The sequence below is a fragment of the Pseudopodoces humilis genome, chromosome 16, assembly GCF_049639895.1.
Source record: "Pseudopodoces humilis isolate 2021_Gansu_Grassland_sample_001 chromosome 16, ASM4963989v1, whole genome shotgun sequence".
Classification (NCBI taxonomy): Eukaryota; Metazoa; Chordata; class Aves; order Passeriformes; family Paridae; genus Pseudopodoces; species Pseudopodoces humilis.
Genome location: NC_142215.1, coordinates 2,642,881 through 2,662,408, shown reverse-complemented (window position 1 = coordinate 2,662,408; position 19,528 = coordinate 2,642,881). Strand labels below are relative to the sequence as shown.

The following is a 19,528-nucleotide window of genomic DNA, read 5'->3' as shown; positions in this document are numbered from 1 at the left end:
CTGCTCCCGTCTCAGCCTGATCTTTCACGAAAGGCCTTTAAAAAAAACCCCAAAACCTTTCTGTGATCAAAGGGAAATATTCCTCTCATTTTGTATTCGGGAAGAGGAAACACCTGGACGGTGTGCCTAGGAGTGACTGAGCGAGTCCCGGGACGCTGCCGGTTGCAGACTACATTTCCCTCAATGCCAAGCGGCGCCCACGCAACCAATCACTGCTGGTACTACACTTCCCATGAGACCCCGCGAGAAAGGTGCGTTCAAATGGGGCGGTGCGCGGCGCGATGCCCGCTGGGATGTGTAGTCTCGCCGTGACGCGCGTTGCCGTCACGGGGGTGTTACCGGGGCGGGCGGGGCCGGACCGCCGCCAGCGAGGCCTTGTTGGCGGCGGGGGGAGCCGGCCGGGCCCGCGGCCGCTGCACCATGTCCGCCTGCCACAGCTGCGCCGCCGCCGCCCGCCTGTTCGGCTCCACGCTGCCCTCCGCTCGCAGAGGTAACCGCGCTCCGGCCGCCGGCCTTCCCGCACTGGGCCCGGCGGGGTCGGGCCCTGCGGCCCTGAGGGGAGCCGCGGCCCCGCCGTGCCCTTATCGCGCTCTGACAGTGGCGGGACACGGCGGCCTTTCCCCTTTTTTTCTCCTTTTAACTGTTTGCTGGTGTCACCCGTGCGGTGCGAGTGGGGGTAAGGGCAGCGTTACGTGGTGTGAAGTATCGGGGAATTTGCCCTCGCTATGGAGAAATGTAATGCCAGAATAGAGTTTATTTCAACAGAAGTGATGCTCAGCAGCTGCCGGCCAGTGTATGTTACTCTACAGTGCGAGTAAATGTGTTTAATTGGCTTAAAAATGGCTTAATCACCTTAATTAAGTAAAAGCCTGTCTTTGTGGTAGCCTAAACTTGAACTATTGCTCATAAAGACGGGCTTAGTTAGCAAAATTAATTATTTCCAACTTGGTAGAAGGACGAGACTGTGCCAGCTACTCACTGGAAGTTGAAGGCTGTGGGAGGCTGTTCCTTTTTTAGTTTTTTTTTTCCTTGTTTACCCTTTTCGTGGTATTCTTGAGAGCAGACAAACCAAGTGCTGCTTTGGGGGAATGGTAGAGGACCCCCAAATTGTGCTGAAAAATCTCTCTGTTGCCATATTGGCAACAATATTTTCAATTACTCTACCCTCGGCAATAGCCTGATGAGTCAGAGATCATTTACTGCTCTTAAGAGGTGAGTTAACTCTTTGTAGGTGCCTTTACGTTTATATCTCAAATATCACCTGTGCTGGTTCAGACCTGTGCTTTCAAGTCTAGCTTGTCTGCCCTTATGCAACCCCTTTGAAACAATCAACTTTAAAGCAACTACTATTTGTAATTCATTACAGAATTATCTTTTTTGAAATTTGTGTGGTTTTTGGTCAGAACTAAGATTCAAAATTATTATGTAAAAGAGCAAATGAGAATAAAATGCAGATAGAGCAATACAATTATTTATCCATCAGCTTTAAATGAAAGTTATTTAAAAATAAATGTATCTTATTTTTGTGTGTCTTTTTTATTAAATTGTGTCTTCTTCTAAGTGCTTTGTTTGCTGTTGCTGGTTGGTGCCAACTTGAGAGAGTTCAGAGTGCACAGATCAATGTAATCAATCGAGTGTTATGTGGGACAGTTAGTTTGTCACAGTCTCCTGTCACTTTCCTGACCAATAGATGCCTCCAAGATCCCCCAGGCTTGGCCCAAAAGTCAGCGTTTATTTCATCAAGTATCAATTAAAGGTTAATAAGGTGTTAAGGAGCTTTCCATCACAAATCTGAGCGGTTCCATTGCTGCCAGCGACATTAGGTACAGGTTCTTTGAATTTAGTGCTAAAAAAAAACATCACCTGAGCCACCATTTCCAGGTGTGTGTGAGCAAACCCTGCCAGCAGTTATGTATTGGAACATTTATCTGAGTCCGGATGGGTCAGTGGTAGCTGCCAGGAATTGGAATGTTGATTTCTCCTGAAAATTTCCCTCTGGGCTTATTGACACAAGGAAGTAGAGGTGATAACTTTTACTGGTTCATTGTGTAATTGTACAATGATATTTTATCCAAAAGACCCCACTCAGACCTCACAATAAGCACATGAGGCTTTTCATGCTTAGCCACCAGCTGATATAGCAGTAATATGGGGTTTTTTTCCCCCCCTGGTTTAGTCTTTACAGCTCAGTAATCAGTGCTTTGTAAGGTTTCGTAGTTCATCCGATATAGTTCCCAGTGCATTTTCTGTCTCACAAGAGCACTCTGAATTAAAATGAGGACTGAAATGTTTGAGCTTTTTTGTTAGTGCTTCAGCCTTTTTCCACAGGCCAAATCTCCCTGTGTTACAAGGAAAGTTGTGTGACTTCAGGTTTTGTTCAAGGGAGGTGAGGTGGTTGTTGTTTTATTTTAAGGGGTCTTTTCTCAGTTTGTAAACTCAGTTTGTAAATCTCAGTAAAGGAACCATCTCTGAGGAATGAACCTCCAAGACAGGGAACTGCTCAGAGCAGCTATTGCATTGTAAACACTCACCAAAGCTTATTCTTTCCTGACAAGTGCACTTGGCATACAGAGTTGTCAGAGTTCTCTGCACATTCAGTTAAAAGACACAACTGCTTCTGAGAGCCAGCCGGTGTTTTCAAGTTTTCTGTGATGTTTTCATAGCTTATCCTATGTAATCTAAAATGTGTTGCAGTGGCACTCAGCAGATGAATTTAAAATGGGGAAGCTCAGTGATTGTTATTTCTCCCTCAGGTTTACATCCAGAAGCAATGCTGTTAAGAGATTTTTAAAAGATTAATTTTTAGTCATGTTAAAAGTAGCTACAAGTCATCTTCAGGTTCAGGAATCTTAAGTAGCATGTAAGTTAATAAACCAGCTTCCAATCTCATTTGACACTGTCATCTTCATTGTGACTTTGCACAGACCTGTAAGGAGTTTTCCTGGTAAATTTAGGTTCCTCTTCTTTATTTTTTCCCTTCTTGTAATAGTAACATGGTGAATTTTCAGAGTATTTTCTTTCAGCTAAGTTCCCAGTTCTTGGTTGCTGTTGTTCTTTCAGAGCAAATGAGCCATGCTTCTCTTGCCATTCTTCTTATTTTTTTGAAGAGTTTTTGGATTTTCCATAGGATTCTCATCCCTATAACAATAGAACTATGTACTGCCAGCAGATTTGCATTTGCCATTGTTGCTATATAGCTCTGCTGTCAGTAAGGTACAGCAAGGTCCTTATCAAAACCAGAAAGCAAGTGAAAATTTGCCACTTTAACTGCAAGAGATGAGATATGGATTCCAGGCTGTTGTTGATGTTGAAATCACAAGCACAACATATGTTGGCTCACGTCATACCGAGCCATGAAATGCAATCCTGCCGGTGTTGCAAGAGGAGGAAAAAAGGCTGTTTAGTTTCCCAATGAAGTTTTTTTTTTGTGTTGGCAATAAGGTATTTCAGCAAAGTTAAGATTACGCTGAGTTTGCCGGTGCCGGCCCGTCGGTGAGTGCCAAATAGGACACGGCTTCTCAGTTTTCCTCAGCACAACTTTTGTTGCCAAGAGGTGCCTCAAATTCCTGGAAACTAATTTTTAGTGGAGTTCCCAAGTGAAAGCCAAATCCAGACGTGCAGTCATTGAGTCTGAAACACCTGAATTTGCATAATAAAGAGACTCTTCAAAGGTTTCTCTTGGGGGGTTGAATTATTTCATAATAAAAGCTGTAAGTTGATTGTGTTTATCATTCTGAGGATCAGTTTCATAACTGGGATGTTCCCTATTTCATGCCACGGTGAGACTCTCAATTGTCTGATGTTAGAGGACCTGGAGTTACATTGGGGTCTTCTTTCAGAAAACCCAGGCAGCTTTTAATGAGATGAACATTAAGGTGGTAAAGATAATTTATTTAGAATGACTGAAATGTGGATGTTCAGAGCTGATTTTGTACCTTAAAGCTCCACATAAAATAAATCAGTTCTGAGATTTGGTGGCAATAGAATGAAAATGGGAGTATTTTTAGTATTTAACTTTTTTTTTTTTTTTAGGTATTACTTGTGGTCGTACACGCATCCCTGTTTTAGGAAAACTTGGGACTTTTGAAACTTGTTCCCTAAAACGAATTCCTCTTAGAAACTTTTCAGAAACACCAGCATATTTTGCTTCAAAGGATGGTGCAAGCAAGGATGGTTCTGGAGATGGAAGCAAGGTAATCTCCACAAACTGGGGGTTTCAATAGTTTCTGTAAAAAGTTCCTTAAATTTTTGTGATTTTTTTTTTTTTTTTTTACTTAATCTCGAAATTTTGGCCAACTCCAGACACTTCTAGTCCTTCAAATTGCTGCAACTGGCAGTGAAGAAAAAATAAAATGTATTATGAATTTGTTAGGAGATAAACCTGGTGCTCCCAATTAGACTTTTAAAGTACATTTTAAATGTTTCTGGGTTTAGAACAGATTTGTCTTAAGTAAGAGAAGTCAATGAGGACATGAGCTCACCTCTTGTTGTTATTTGTAGTCTATTTTTATCCTAGTCATTCTCTATGATTATAGTTAATAAACAGCTTCTTCAGATAAATGATTACCGGAGAATAAAACTGCTCTTTAGTCAGCAAATAACATTTTGAGAGTTCACAGGCAATAACTTTGCCTTAGTATGGTGTGTTGTGAACCTGAGGAGCTGTCCAGGTGACACCAGTCTGTTCTGAGGGTGCAATTAAACTTCTTTTAAAAAAATAAAAAATATTTAAAAAATTAAGTTGTTTTTTTTTCTTGGAAAGGGTTGTAAGTAGAAATCAGTAGGCAAGACAGGTTTAAAAATTAAGAACTGCCTTAGAAATGGGAAGAGAGATTTTTGTTGTTTCCTAAAATATAACTTGTATTAATCAGAGTATGAAGGCATAGATACAGATACAAGCAAAAGATGCAGTATTTCCAAACACTGTGAAATTCATGTTTTAGTATAGATTGCTACAGCTGCCAAGGAATTGAGAGGAGCTGTGGCTTCAGAAACCCTTAGAATCCATGCAGTTGAGATAATAAAATTCTCTCTAAATATTATTTATTTTCTTGTCTGGCATTAAAACATTAATATACATTATTAAAATGTTAACATAGCTTGTTATTGTTGGGCATGTGCATCCAAGACTGGCAGACCTGGGAAATGCAGATGTATTTGTAAATGTAAAACACTTCCAAGTCTTTATGTTATATTCTTCTAAGTTTCTAAAGCCTTTAAAAAAATCCTGACAATAGCTACTTTGTTATTCAGCTATTGCAAAATTCCAATTATTTGATTCCATAAGCAAATACTGTACCAGCTCCATTGTTTGGGGTTAATTGTCTGGAAATCTCTTTTAGAAATCTGTTGGTGAGGGTGGTGGTAAAAAGTCAAGCTCTGGAAGCTCTGGGAAAGGAGGGAACCAACTGCGCTGCCCGAAGTGTGGGGACTTGTGCACACATGTGGAGACCTTTGTGTGTAAGTTTTCCTTAAAACTTCTTTTTTTTTTAAATAGACACAGATGTGACTTTGTGATTTAGCATAGTCCTGATAGCTATGTGTTAGCCTACCTAATTACATGATGTCAGAAATTTTGTTATGCTTCGTTTGGCCTTGTTGGTGTAAATATTTATTGTCTCTGTGGGTACATTTGTGTACATCCCATGATGTATGGGAATGTGGTAGTGCAATTCACGTTGTATCTGTGAATATGCATTTTTAAAATAGTTCATGGCATTTTATACTTAATACCATTTTAACTACAGATACTTTCATATCTCTATTATATAAGTATGCACTTTATATGTATTAGTAATGTCTGTCCTTTCTTTCCTAAATAATGAAACTTTAATCTTGCATGTACTATAACCAATGTGCTTATCCAGCAGAGGAATTAGTATTTGACAGATGGCTTACTAGAACAGTCTTCCATGGCAAAGTCAGAGCTATAATACATTCCACATAGTAGGCTGGAAAGTCCAACTAGAAAATCCAAAATGCCTGTTCTCCAGCAGCAATTGCTATTTTATTTTCCTTTTTTTTTTTTTAAAGTATAATCAAAATTAATGCCATTTATTCTTTAGGTTCTGTCAGACTTGAAGACATTTCATACCTTATTTCATCACTAATGAGACCAGCCTAGAAAACAAAAACTTTTGTCAGAAAGCAAATCCCCATTGTTAGTTGGTGGGGCTCAAGGAGGAAATATCAGGTCATAATCAGACTTGTGCACTAAGAGGCTTAAGACAAGGTCAGCAGAAACGTGTTCAGCAGTTGTTAATATAACAGCTGGCAAAAATAATGAGTGGATGTGCTGTTATTTCCTGCTACTCATATAAAGTAGTATTTAAAATGATCAAATGTCATGAATCACAGGACAGTTCTATAATAATAACAGTATATTTCTTTATGTTAGACAAAGGATCAGTCCTCAGTTACTTTTTCCCCCAGAAAAAGGTTGTTTTTCCAGTTTGTTTGAAACTATAGGCAACAAGGTTTTCTGCAAAACCTGGCACTAGTTCATGGAACTAGAAATATGATCCTGTCTGGTGTTCAGTGTGGTCTCTCCCTGGACTAGGTGTGGTTGGGAACAGTTGAAGGATTTTTAATCTCATTTGCCTTCTTATGATTCATGAAACAGTGAGATTCGAATCTTACTTCACTGGTGTGTTTCCCTTGGTACTGCAGTTTGTGCTTTTATCTGGAAATACCATTCAAGCATTGTCCCAGAATGATCCTTGGAAAGCAGAGATGTGATTTAGTGTTCTGTCAGTGTCGTTGGGAACACTTAAGCATGCCTGGAAACTTCCTTGGGAACAGGATTTATTCATACCAACACTATGGGAGAACATGTCTTGATAAATGAGATTTAAAATTCCCAAGTAGTGAACCCACTTAAGTTGCAGCATCAGAATAACACAGGTTCTGTAAACAGCTTGGGACTGGAAACACGCTTTTTTCCAGAGTTCTTGTGAATCTTGATGAAGTGTTTTCTGGACCTGTGTTATTTTGGTTTAGTCTGTTAATTTGAGCACACTGCTTTCCAGCCACTCTATAAAGCAGCTGGAAAACAGAACTTCTAATTATCTTGAAATTTATTTGAAAAAACAAAAACTAAGAAAAATAAATCTGTCCCATTCTGCCCAAAATGAATGGGTTGCAAGTTGTATTAAGCCTACTGTAACTATTTTTGTGGATAAGCCCTTGTTGCTTAGTCAGGAAAAATGATGAATTTGCTCAGTTCTGGTTTGAATTGCCAACCTGCAGAGCCTTAAATAAATATCTAAAACCAATGGAAAACATGCAATTAGCATTTGTTTCAGTTTAAATATTAGATTTTCAGTCATTTCAGTTTTGAGAGAAGTAAAGAAGCAAAATACTGAATAAAAGCCATGTTCATTAGAAAGTTAATTGCTACTGAGTGGCAGTGTGACAGGCTGGTTTTCCAGTGGAGTTTGTTTTTGATGGAACTTCACTTTGTATCTGCAAATCTTGCAGAAAGATTTGGTTGGCAATGATTTTCCAATTAACAATGAAGGGAAAATATGAGGCAAATAAAAAGTCATTTTGCTTTGACCTCCTTTCTCAGCAGTTCCTGTATCGTTTTGGGTTGTGAAAGTCTGTAAAGAGAGTTTGTGATCAGTGAAATAAGACTTGATCCTCCGATGTGGAGTGAAATCCAATTGCTGTAAAGCTGATTGACATAAGAAGCCTTATCTGGATGCTGCTTTTACTGTCTCCACCTGATGCCATCAGGTTACTCCATCCTCCAAACCAGCACCTCCCTGCTACTGAACATACTCAGAAGCTTCCCTGCTTTCTTCTTCCTGGTTTGGGTTTTATTTTACCTTAATGCAGTTTGATAGGAGCCCATTATCTCAACCCTACAACTCTTTTTAATTCTCTGATTGCTTCGGTTTCCTGTATGTTTTATAAAAACCTGGCATTTCTTTTTGGCAAGGTCAGCTCACACAAACTTTAGAAATGCAGCCTCTGTGGCAACATTGTCTGATTAAAAACAACACTTGACTTGCATTTTGGCACACGGTAAATATTTGCAGACATCTTAATGACAGGGAGGTAATTTGACATGGATTTGTTGTGCTTTTATGTGTTTGCTAAAAGAACATATGAAAACATGCCAGTATTTAGGATGAGCAAAGTTTCCTGCAACTCAATTGTGTACTCATAAGTTTTTTTTTTAGCGACGTTTTAAAGATGCCTCATAGTACTCTTAGAGCCCACTTCTTATTTTCTGGGTTTTTTTAAACCATTCATGTGGCTTTATAAAGGGAACAACTATTCTCATGTCTATTCTATCCTAAATCAGCCTTGTATAACAAAGGAGAACAGCCTCATGACTGTAGTCATCAAGAATATCAGAGGTGTTTTGAGTGAGCCTTGGGAGAAAGGTTGGGTTGCTTTTTTCCCTACAATATTGTTGCTAAATAATAGTTATATAAGAAGAATGGGTTAGTGCAAGTGGATTTCCATCACATTCCCATGAGGCAGATAGCAGTAATTTGGAAGGTTGCCAGGAGAACTTTCAGGCTGTTACCCAGAATTTCTTTGAATTGAAGTTAATAAAGCTGTGTTGCTCGCAGTATTAGATGCTACATTCTTAAAGTAATCTGTTGGTCTTGCTTATCCAGCTATAAGGTGGGATTAATGGTAAGAAAAATCCCACCCACTCTCCTTTTGCTGATGCCAGTCCTATGGGAGACAACAAGTTATAAATAAGCAACTTGTTTATTGCTAGAGGGTGTTGTTACAGTTGCTGGTGCTACAGTGTTCAAGCCATTTTCTAAAAACTTTTTATGATTTCAGAAGTTCTGGCATTAAAATTTTCAGTGTGTTGTTCTTCTACATTTTCTGTACTTTTAATTAAATACATTTACTAGTATATTTCCTTTAAATCTATCCTACTGCTTGTGATTTGCATTTAGTACCATAGAAATAGGGCTAGAAAGGGTCTATTCTGAATTACTTCTATTATTCTTCTCTACTGTCTGTTTTTATCATTTCAACTTTGCTTTACCAAAGGAAAAGAAAAGAATGCAGGTTCTCATTTTCAGGCTTATGAAACCAACCTTTGCAGATTTCTTGAGACACAGTTCACAAAGTCAGCGGTAGGAGGGTTTAGCTTCTGGAATTTGAAAGAAATTTGTTCTAGTCTTGACAGTAAAAATAAATAAGTAGAAGATCTTGCAAAACATCAAAGTCCTGATGGCGTGTTGCATACCACAGCTGCCTCTTGTTGGGATTAGCCCTTTGGGTGACCCCCCCTGTGCTCAGTGTCCTGGGCTTGGATGTCTCGGGCCTGATCCAGTGTTCTAAACCAGTGGGATGCAGAGAGCAGGAGCTGCCAGAGCCCTCCTGTAATGCTGTCTTTGATATTCTAGTCTGCTTCCCTGCACTTTTGTCTGTGCCTAACCACAATATTTTATTTTGCTGTCAGTTTGAGAGTTAGGAACATTTCCTGCATAGCTAAAGTATTCTCATTTATTTTGTCTCAGAAGTGCAAAGTGTCCTCTCCTAAGTGTGGTGCTACTGGATAAGTATCAAAAAGAGTTTGTGTTTAATCCATTGTCTGGTTGCTGCCCAGCATTCCAGTTTTTGGAGGGCAAATTGTGTTTCCCCTGTGTCAAATTTCATAAGCCAATAGTAGCTTTTAAATGTTCTAAGGTGAGCGAGGGAGAAGTGTTATGTAAACAGAGTGACTGGGCTGTCTTACAGGTGCTTGTCCTGTGTGATGAACTTGGACAGAAGCAATTCCTCTTACTGTTTTGTTTGACCTCTTCTGCAGCTTCCACCCGTTTTGTGAAGTGTGAAAAGTGTCACCACTTTTTTGTTGTCCTGTCAGAGGCAGACACAAAAAAGAGCATCATTAAAGAGCCCGAGTCAGCAGCAGAAGCTGTGAAATTGGCATTCCAGCAGAAGCCACCACCTCCACCGAAAAAGGTATGTTCTTAATTCCACCCAGAGTCCCCTTGTGTTGCAGCATGGAGAAATGCTTCCCTTAATCTGCATCAGGTGTGTGATGGGCTGCTGGGACAAAGCAACAAACAATAAAGATGATTAGCTCAAGATTAAACCTTTGTGAGCTGTGTGCAGAGCAGCTGATAAAGGGAACAAGTAGATCCAATAAAGGTATTGGAGCTTGTTTTCCTCTGTCTTTGTGACTACATTTTCTCCTGTGACCTTGAGGCTGACCTCAGCCCTCACCAACCGTAGTTTTTTTTTCTCACCGTGGCCTTGCGTTCTGTATCCTTATTTTAGCGCCTTCTTTCTCAAGCTGCAGAGCCTTTTAATTTGGTGTGGGTGAGAGCTGTAGCTGATTAACTTGTGGCCATGGTCCTTCTGAAGTCATTTGGTTTCCATCTGGAGATCAGTGAAGAAGCCTTTTATGTTTCTCAGTTCCTGGTGGACTGTAATGGTTTCTGAATATGGCTCCTTGATAGGCCTCTTTTCAGAAAAGAGGCCTTTCTTAAAAATTCTGTTCTTCTTAAAAATTTGGGTAGAAATGGCAATGGACTTATGTATTAGTAGGGCAGAACTGACAGACGCAGTATGAGTGTGTAAGCATCAGATATTTTAAAGTAAACTTATCAAGAGGAATATGTTTTGTATTTTAGATGTTAATTTCTGTTTCTCAGGTCTGTAACAATTCAGACCAAAGTCCATCTTTTGCAGAATATGCTATTTTTCCTTTTCTGCTGCAAGATGATTTAGAAGTATTATTAAGATTAAGCTATTTTTCAGATTTACAACTACCTCGACAAATACGTTGTTGGTCAGTGTTTTGCCAAGAAGGTGCTTTCAGTTGCGGTGTATAATCATTACAAGAGAATCTACAATAATATCCCATCTAACCTGAGACAGCAAGCAGAAGTTGAGAAACAGACTTCTTTAACACCAAGAGGTTTGTATGATATTTGGTATTTTTCTGGTCAAATAAATGACCATTTTGGGGTCCTAACTTAATCTAAGAAAGGGTTTACCCTGACACTAGATGTTCTATAGTTGAAATGATCTGTAAGAATTTCTACTAAATATAATTTCCATTGTGAACTTCTATGATTTATTTAAATGGTAATAAGAGAGTTTATGATGCTTAGCATATTAAATGCTTACCCCTTTTTACTGATACTGATTATGGGGTATTCTCCTTTAACTTTCTAAAGTGAGTCTGCTAATTTTTTCTTTCTAATCTCATTTATGACTTAACGGTAAATCTGCTGCTTAATCTGCAAGCAACAATGCAGATCAGGAAGGTGACATTTTGCATAGGTAAATTGATGAGTACTTAGATTTCTAACTTCCTTTGCTCCTGCTGGCAGCATCTGCTCGTCACCCCTGTATTGTTCCATATCTAGCAGGTGTAGATGGAGTTACTCCTGGCAGTACTTTTGCTGCTGAGTAAGTGTGTAGCTATGTTGATCTTATTTATTTTTAGAAGTGGGATTAAGTTACCATCTCTGACTCAAAGTGTACCTTGGGTGAGTTTTTTTTTTAAGGTGTTTTGTTCTGTCTTGCAAAAGTTACCACAGAAATCTTCTTTGTTTTTTCTTGAATTAACATAAAGTCTTTTAAATGAGGAGGGAACATTAGTAGCACTTTTCTGGTAATGGTAAGAGAGCAGTTGTGTACCTGGCACCAGGGAGTTCCTGACCCTCCACAGGGAGATAACAGGGTCCATGCCCAGAGAGACTGACAGTAAATATTTACATATTTCAGAGTTCTGTCTTATATTAAAGCCTTACATTATAACACTCAGGGAGAGTTTAAGGAAGCCTCTTCAAAATTGTTACTGCTTTTTTTTCCTTCCATAATTGTTTTTGAAGTGAATAATCTAATTAGAGGTAATAGATTGTTGTTTTTATAAGTAGATAGCTTGCTGGCATTTTAAAAAACATGCAATTTGGGTTTTGGGTAATTTTTACAGCAATAAAAAATAGCTCTTGTGGGGATTTCTTTTTAGAAATACATTCATAGTCAGTGATAAGATGTATTCAGAAGAGGGCAAGAGGTGGAGAATTTATAAGCTTTTATAAACTTACTTTTTTATGACTGTTTTCATCCTCTCTCTTAGAATTAGAAATCAGAAGACGGGAGGATGAGTACAGATTTACAAGTAAGTGAACCCTCTCCTCATGTCCTCTTCTGCAATACCTACTTTTATGACATGGAGAGCAGTCTTTAGTGACTGCTAGTTTGAAATGTTGGGTGAGGTCCAGTGCTTGTACTTTTTCATCATGGAAATTAACAGCTTGGGTTTATTTCTTCTCATATGTTAACAAAAAAACTAAAAGAATTACAGTTAAAATGAGTAAATTTGTAAGGACTGAAAATTTCTCTTGCTTTTTAATGTAGAGGAATACTTTAAGGTAATCACTGTGCCATTGGAAATTCTTTTCTTGTATGCCTCTGCAAAAGTATGATTGGAACTCCTGTTTGTGTAATAATTGTGCTGTATTTCTGTTGCTTTCCTCTCTGTACAGAGAGAAGTCCAGGTTTGCAGAAGAACCAAGCTGTTATTGTGTCTTTAAGGTAGTGACAGGCCTCCTTGGTGCTCAAACAGTATTGTTGTTGTTCTCTTCAGAACTCCTGCAGATTGCTGGAATCAGTCCACACGGTAATGCTTTGGGAGCATCAATGCAGCAACAAATGAACCAGCAGATACCTCAGGAAAAACGGGGAGGAGAAGTACTAGATTCACCCAATGATGACATTAAACTTGAAAAAAGTAATATATTGCTGCTTGGACCAACTGGATCAGGTATACAGCTGCATGTTTCTATAGGTGTCCTATTTTTCATGGAATTTGTTGTTAATGAGTGATTTTCCTCTTCTGTGATTATTCAGATTTGGTTTATAAAAAAACTAAACTGTGAATTTCAAATTGGGGATTCCAGTGCTTTCATGCTGTGTTAACATGCAGAGCTAGTGGCCCTAAAGAGGAACAAGCTGTAGTTGTGTAGTTTTCTTTTTTCTTTTTTGAATGCCTATATTTACTGACTGAATAAACAATGCCACTTTGACTAAGCTGAAATAAAATGCATTTATAGTTTCTCTGCTTTAGCTGGCAAGCTGAGATGCTGCAGTTAGTGCTGTTTCACCTCTGGGACAGATTAGTTGCAGGGGGTTGGAAAGAGAGATTATTTTTTATGTTCATAAGTCTTGGGAGTGTTTGTGCTGAAGTGATGGCATTTTGCAGACTTTTTGGGAGAACATTCACTAAACAATATTTTAATTCTGTTTCTTCCCAACTTCGAAGCAGGAGCAATTGGACTTTGCACTGCACCCTGAGTGTCTGCAAAGGACTACTGATTTATTTAATCTTTAAACTCTGCAAGTACATGTACTATGGTTTTTATATTGTGTGACATTTTGTGATACTGTATGAATTTCAAGCTGCCTTAAATGTGTATTATTGAACTAGAAATACAGCCTGCCAATGTAAAAACCACTGCTTATGAAAGCTATCTCCCTTGGAAAATATGCTTGTATTAAGATGCTGGTATGATTCAGGATGTCTAATAAGAGTAATGATGATCCTGTGGCAAATCCTTGAATGGTTTGGGTTGGAGGGTACCTTAAGGCTCCCCTCGTTCCACCTCTGCCATGTGCAGGGACACCTTCCACTATCCAAGGCTGTTCCAAGCCCTGTCCAACCTGGCCTTTGACATTTCCAGGTACGGGGCAGCCACAGCTTCTCTGAGCACCCTGTGCCAGGGCCTCACCACCCTCACAGAAAAAGATTTCTTCCCAATATCTCATCTTCATCCCACCTTCTTTCATTTTAAAGCCACTCCCCCTTGTCCTGTCACTACACACCCTTGTTAAAAGTCCCTGTCCAAGTACTTGGATTTGTGTGCTCTAAGAGAAATATATGGCAGTTCTAACGTGCAGCTTTTCTTTTACCAGGTAAAACCTTGCTGGCTCAGACTCTGGCTAAATGCCTAGATGTCCCTTTTGCTATCTGTGATTGTACCACCTTGACTCAAGCTGGCTATGTTGGGGAAGATATTGAATCTGTCATCGCAAAACTCCTGCAAGATGCCAACTACAACGTAGAAAAAGCACAGCAAGGTAAACTTTTAATGTGTTTCAGAGACTGTTAATTTTGTTGAAGGGCTCTAAGCTTCTGAGACCACCAGTATGCCTGAAATTCTAGCTGCATGTACCCAAAGTTTAAATCAGATAGAATAAATCTGAAAAGAGCTCAATGTGTATCTTCTGGTATTGTTTTTGTCCATAATTGGACAAAATTACGCATGTTTTTGCTGTTGGGAAGTAGAACAGACTGCTGCGCTCTCAAATTTTATTGTTCTCTTTAAATTCTTGCTTCCCTTTAAAAGTAGGGGCTTCTTTAAACCCATTTTCTGTAACTGCAGGAATTGTTTTTCTGGATGAAGTAGATAAGATTGGCAGTGTTCCTGGTATCCATCAGTTACGGGACGTTGGGGGAGAAGGTGTTCAACAGGTAAATACTTCCATGGAGTGATTTTACTTCCTGAGTGAACAGGACATAAGATCCTGTCTGGGAATGTATGGAGTAATAGTTCTTCAGTTTCTTAATTATTCACCTTCAAAAGACACATCTCTCCTCTTGACTTAATTAAAAAACATAATCTCAAAAGCAGTTTGCGGCATCCTCATGGAAATATTTTAGTTCAGAAATGTCTTTGCAGCATTCAGACAGTTCATAATGTAGGCAAGGGCAGGTAATATTTCCCATTTAAGCAAAACTCTTAAAGTAGCTAATCATTATATGCATAGTGTGCATAAGAGCCACATTAAAGGAAAGCTTTTGTCCTTGAGTGGAATTGTCTCATAGGAAAAACTGACTTTCCTGGACTCTTGCTGTTAATATAAGAGCATAAGGGAGCAAAAAATACAAGTGTGTTTGTGAAAGTGAACATATCATGGTGTGCCCAAGTGAACATACGTGATGCTACACAATGGAAATTTTTTATTGCTTATTTCTTCTTTCCTTCTTAGGGCTTGTTAAAATTACTTGAAGGCACAATAGTAAACGTTCCAGAGAAGAATTCTCGGAAGCTACGTGGAGAAACGGTGCAGGTTGACACAACAAACATCCTGTTTGTAGCTTCTGGTGCATTTAATGGCCTTGACAGAATTATCAGCAGGAGGAAAAATGAAAAAGTGAGTGTATCAGACTGTGTCTGGGCTGAAAAGTCATCATCTTGATTACTATTCACAGTACTGACTTTTACAGGTCTTGCTGTATTTGTAAACACACTAAATTTCTTTATTTCAGCAAATGGTGATAAAAATCATCATCATCTTAAAATACCTGGTCCTGCAGTTCACTGTTTTATAGATTAATATCTGGGGATAGGGTTCTGGCTGTAGCATTCTGACAATATGTGTTCCCTGTCTCTACCGCTAAAGGAGTGACTGAAATTGAAGTTATGGTTCATGTTAATTCATGTTGCTTCCCATGTAAGCAAACTTGCCTGCATTTGCTTCACTTATGAAGTGTCACTGGTACTTGTAAAATGACCAGAACATGTTGATGACCTTCTTTATTTTAAGAAAAAATGGCTCTTGTACTGATGTATTAATCCTTCACTGAAGAAATTCAATTTTATAAGAAACTGATTGTATGCAAGGGGTCTAATTTTACTCTAAGTAGTTTCTTGAGCTCAAATTAGTACATAACAATATAATCAGTCACTGCAGATTTTTAATACTCACGAAAAGTTAATTTATTTACATCAAGAAAACTCAGTTACAGGCCTCTAAGCAGAGCATGTTTGTTTTGCAGTACCTAGGATTTGGGACACCATCTAACATGGGGAAAGGCAGAAGGGCTGCAGCAGCAGCTGATCTTGCCAATATCAGTGGAGAGTCTGACCCACAGGAAGATATTGAGGAGAAGGATCGCTTGCTGCGCCATGTGGAAGCCAGGGATCTCATCGAGTTTGGCATGATTCCAGAATTTGTGGGACGTTTGCCTGTTGTGGTTCCTCTGCACAGCCTGGATGAGAAAACCCTCGTACGAATTCTTACAGAGCCACGGAATGCTGTGGTTCCTCAGTACCAGGCACTATTCAGCATGGATAAGGTTTGAGTTTTTATCTGTTGACTCTGGTGTTCATGTTTATAAATACAGTGTTGTTTTCGGTAATGCTTGTACTCAACATGCTGCGTTATAAATGAAATTATTAACTGAACTTCCCATTTTTCTGTGTGTAGTGTGAATTAAATGTAACTGAAGATGCATTGAAGGCTATAGCCAGACTGGCCCTGGACAGAAAAACTGGTGCCAGAGGTCTTCGATCTATAATGGTGAGTGAATGAAGTCTTATAAACAATAAATGAAGCTTCCTGGATTTGTGTGTATGGACCTAATTGTGACCAATTCCAGTGAAAACCACACTTAGTTCTGGCCCTTACATGGATACAGTAAGTCTTTCTAAAGCTGTGAGTATTCAGAGTTCTTCCAAGGAGACTCTCTAGCTCTCTCTGTTTATGTGAAGGAAAGCACACAGAAATATTTTCCCCTCTATTTTCCTGTAGGAAAAGCTGCTGCTGGAGCCCATGTTTGAAGTGCCCAATTCTGACATCGTATGTGTGGAAGTTGACAAAGATGTTGTAGAAGGCAAAAAAGAGCCAGGATACATTAGGTAAAACCGTAACAGAAGTAGCAGAACAGACCAGTAATACAACTAGACAGGTATTCTGATGGAATAAACACAAATCCATGCACACAACCTAAAAAAGATTCAATGCTCTGTATATTGTACACAGCTGAATTAGTGCCTGTTCTGTTCTAGAGACTTTGGAGTTGTATTGCTTTAGTTTTTAAACAGAAATTTTAAAATAAACATATGTGAAGTTATTTTTGTGTGTGTATACCTATAGAAATGGAAGTAAATTTTAAGCTAACAGTAAAAATTTGAAATTCATTTGACTGTACTGAAATTTCTGAAATGAAACTGTTTCTTTCTTCCTACTTTTTATCACTGATATGGGGTTTTTTATACAAGCTCCAGGCTGCAACAGTTTTCTACATTACTCTTGCAGCAGTGGAGAGCCACAAGGGCAGATCTATTGATTTGCTGAACTCTTCCTGAAATAATCAATTTACTGTTGTGAAGAATATGGTAATGATGTGGAATGTTGAAAACGCTGAACAAATCTGCATTAAAAAAAAAAATCCAACAATTTCAATGAATGAAGGGTGGAATTGAGAGAGAATGGGTCAGGTTAAAACTGGTTAAAAAATCAGTTCCCAGATTTCAGGTCTGAAATTTAGGAACTGTCTTGTTTTTTAGCACTGACAATGTTGTTTGAGTGGCTTTCTCCACTAAGGTGCATTTACTTATTTCAGCACCTTGTCTGTGCTGAAGCTTGGCTCAGCCTTGTGTTGTTGGAGGGAGTGAAAAGCATTACACTGATAGTTGCTTGAAGTGATTTTGTATAGCACCAGAAATATTATGGATTGAATCAAACAACTTACTGAAAATCAGAAGGCTAATTGAATTCAGTTAATGAGCCTTTGTGCTGGTGGCACTGCCAATGTGCACAGCAGCATTTCCAGATCAGAAGGTCAGAACTTCTATCACGGGGCACTGTGCATGTGACGTTTGTCAGAAACTATGGGAAGTGTCTGTTTTTTCCCTCTGTGTCTAAGGTATCTGATCTTTCCTTTCAATCCTAGGGCTCCCACCAAGGATTCATCGGAAGAGGAGTATGACTCTGGAGTGGAGGAGGAAGGCTGGCCTCGACAGGCAGATGCTGCAAACCATTAAACACTGTCAGAACTCTCACCTGAAGAAAGCTCACTCGGTTCTTTCCTTACGATTGCCTCTGGCTCCAGCCTGATCCTAAAGGCACCGGATCTGTCTTGGATACGACTCGTGATGAGGAACTCCATTAGCTAAATCAGATCGTGTATTTTATTGCAGCATCACATTGATTTTGATGGACAGAGTGTGGACTGGGATGACATAATGTTCAAATATGAATTGTATATTACACTTGTTCAATTAAAATGTATAGCAAATGCAGCAGCACCTGCACTGCCCTTGCCAGAAACTGAACCAGCAGTGCAGGTGCTGCCAATAGTTAGATTTAACAATAATGTTACTCTACAAATGGGAAATCAAAATTAATAATTAGTAGAGGGTGAGTAAACTATCTTAGCTCCTGGTACGGCTCACAGGGGGTTTTGTTCAGGTCAGTGTTAAGAGTCCTGCTGGTGTGTGAAACCCAGTGGGTGCTGGAGTGATTTGTTACATTGGTGGGGGAGGAAACCCTTTTGGAAAAACTGGGACACGCTTTGTGACACTGCTGGGAGATTCTGCTAAAATGTGACACTGGTTTGTTACAGTAATTTGAATGTCAGATTATATCCTTCACGTCTCCATTGGGAGCTTTAGACACCTTGGATAATGTGAAAGAAGGTGAAGTCAGTCATTTGCTGGTTTTCCAGAGGGGTAAACAAGATTCCTAGGAAGCAGTAAAACCATCTAAATTTGGATGAGAAGTCACCATAAATTTTTAAATATTAATGTTCTAATATAGTACATTTTGTTTAACATATTGGAACTATCATGCATCAATTTTTTGGTGCCAGGTATTTGCCCAACCTATCTTATAATGGTAAGAGATGAAAGAAGTAAATGTATAATATTTTTGCTGTAATCAGTAGTGATTGTTCACATGACAGTGCTTTTTAAGTTATATTCTCAAATGCTAGTATTGCATCTTGTGGGTTTGTCTTTGGTTTTTAGTCTCACAGCAAGCAATCCTCCCTCTTATGTTTCCACCAAAATGAATTCAATCCTTTAGGAAAGTGTAAAAACACTAAAGGACCTGTATGTTTTTGATTTGTTTCAGGAATTAAAAGTGTTGCTTACAGCTTTGTTTTGTCCTTCAGTGAAAATGTGGACTTGAGTTTCCCTAAAACTTTAATTCGTACTATTTAAGTAAAACTTTCATCCTTCTTTTTAGTCTAGTGGATGTTTTAGGACAGGAAAGGATACTGAAAATCTATTGACCCTATTTTTGTCATTAATTTTTGTCATGTAAATTTTATGTAATACTTGTGTTCTTCCCTAGCAGCAGTGACATGCAGTTGTAGCCAGGTGCAACAGATACTTTCCGTGGGCTTTCACATTTTTTTCAGGTTAAATTACCCACTAATGGTTCAGAAAAAGCTGCATTTGGAGTTGAAGATATTTCTAGAAGCTTGGGCCCCTCAAAATGGGAATCTGTGGTGAACTATCTGTAACTGCATCCTCACTTTCCTTTTTGTAGAGTGAAAACCTGTAACAGCTTTTAATTCTGAGTCCTTTAATTCAAATCCTTTTTTAAACAGATAGAAAAAAACACCACATTTTAGGTGAAACTGTTCAACAACTTAGTTTTGAAAGTTGTTTGGAATTCTGTAACCAAGAACTGTTTTTAAGGAAACAAAAATGCCGTGTAACTACAGTTTGTACTTCACCTCTGGCGTTTGAATAAAAGCGAATATTCAAGCAGCGGAGAGTTATCATCCCTAACGCCATCC

At 38.9% G+C, this 19,528-nt stretch overlaps 1 protein-coding gene across 4 annotated transcripts; it reads left to right on the top strand.

Annotated features, from left to right (window-relative positions):
• The first annotated feature begins 77 nt into the window (after nucleotides 1-77).
• Nucleotides 78-19,499, top strand: CLPX (caseinolytic mitochondrial matrix peptidase chaperone subunit X). Of its 4 annotated transcripts, none has more exons than XM_088062918.1 (14): nucleotides 78-251; nucleotides 4,033-4,193; nucleotides 5,343-5,460; nucleotides 9,788-9,942; nucleotides 10,744-10,903; nucleotides 12,074-12,115; nucleotides 12,584-12,760; nucleotides 13,909-14,073; nucleotides 14,379-14,467; nucleotides 14,986-15,150; nucleotides 15,776-16,075; nucleotides 16,207-16,299; nucleotides 16,531-16,637; nucleotides 17,675-19,499. In XM_088062918.1, exons 1-14 carry the CDS (start codon nucleotides 233-235, stop codon nucleotides 17,763-17,765), a joined length of 1,842 nt encoding a protein of 613 aa, XP_087919044.1. In that variant the 5' UTR covers nucleotides 78-232; the 3' UTR covers nucleotides 17,766-19,499. The 4 variants fall into 4 exon arrangements, with proteins under 4 accessions (XP_087919044.1, XP_005521688.1, XP_087919045.1 ...); XM_005521631.2 differs by lacking the exon at nucleotides 78-251 and adding an exon at nucleotides 347-490; XM_088062919.1 differs by lacking the exon at nucleotides 78-251 and adding an exon at nucleotides 347-490 and having other exon boundaries at nucleotides 16,531-16,687.
• The last annotated feature ends 29 nt before the right edge of the window (nucleotides 19,500-19,528 follow it).

Excerpts from the sequence above, each read along its gene's own strand:
- CLPX (XM_005521631.2), top strand. The coding sequence starts at position 421 with ATGTCCGCCTGCCACAGCTGCGCCGCCGCCGCCCGCCTGTTCGGCTCC. Across the intron at positions 4,194-5,342 it reads GTTCTGGAGATGGAAGCAAG|AAATCTGTTGGTGAGGGTGG; the intron begins GTAATCTCCACA and ends AATCTCTTTTAG. Across the intron at positions 5,461-9,787 it reads ACATGTGGAGACCTTTGTGT|CTTCCACCCGTTTTGTGAAG; the intron begins GTAAGTTTTCCT and ends CCTCTTCTGCAG.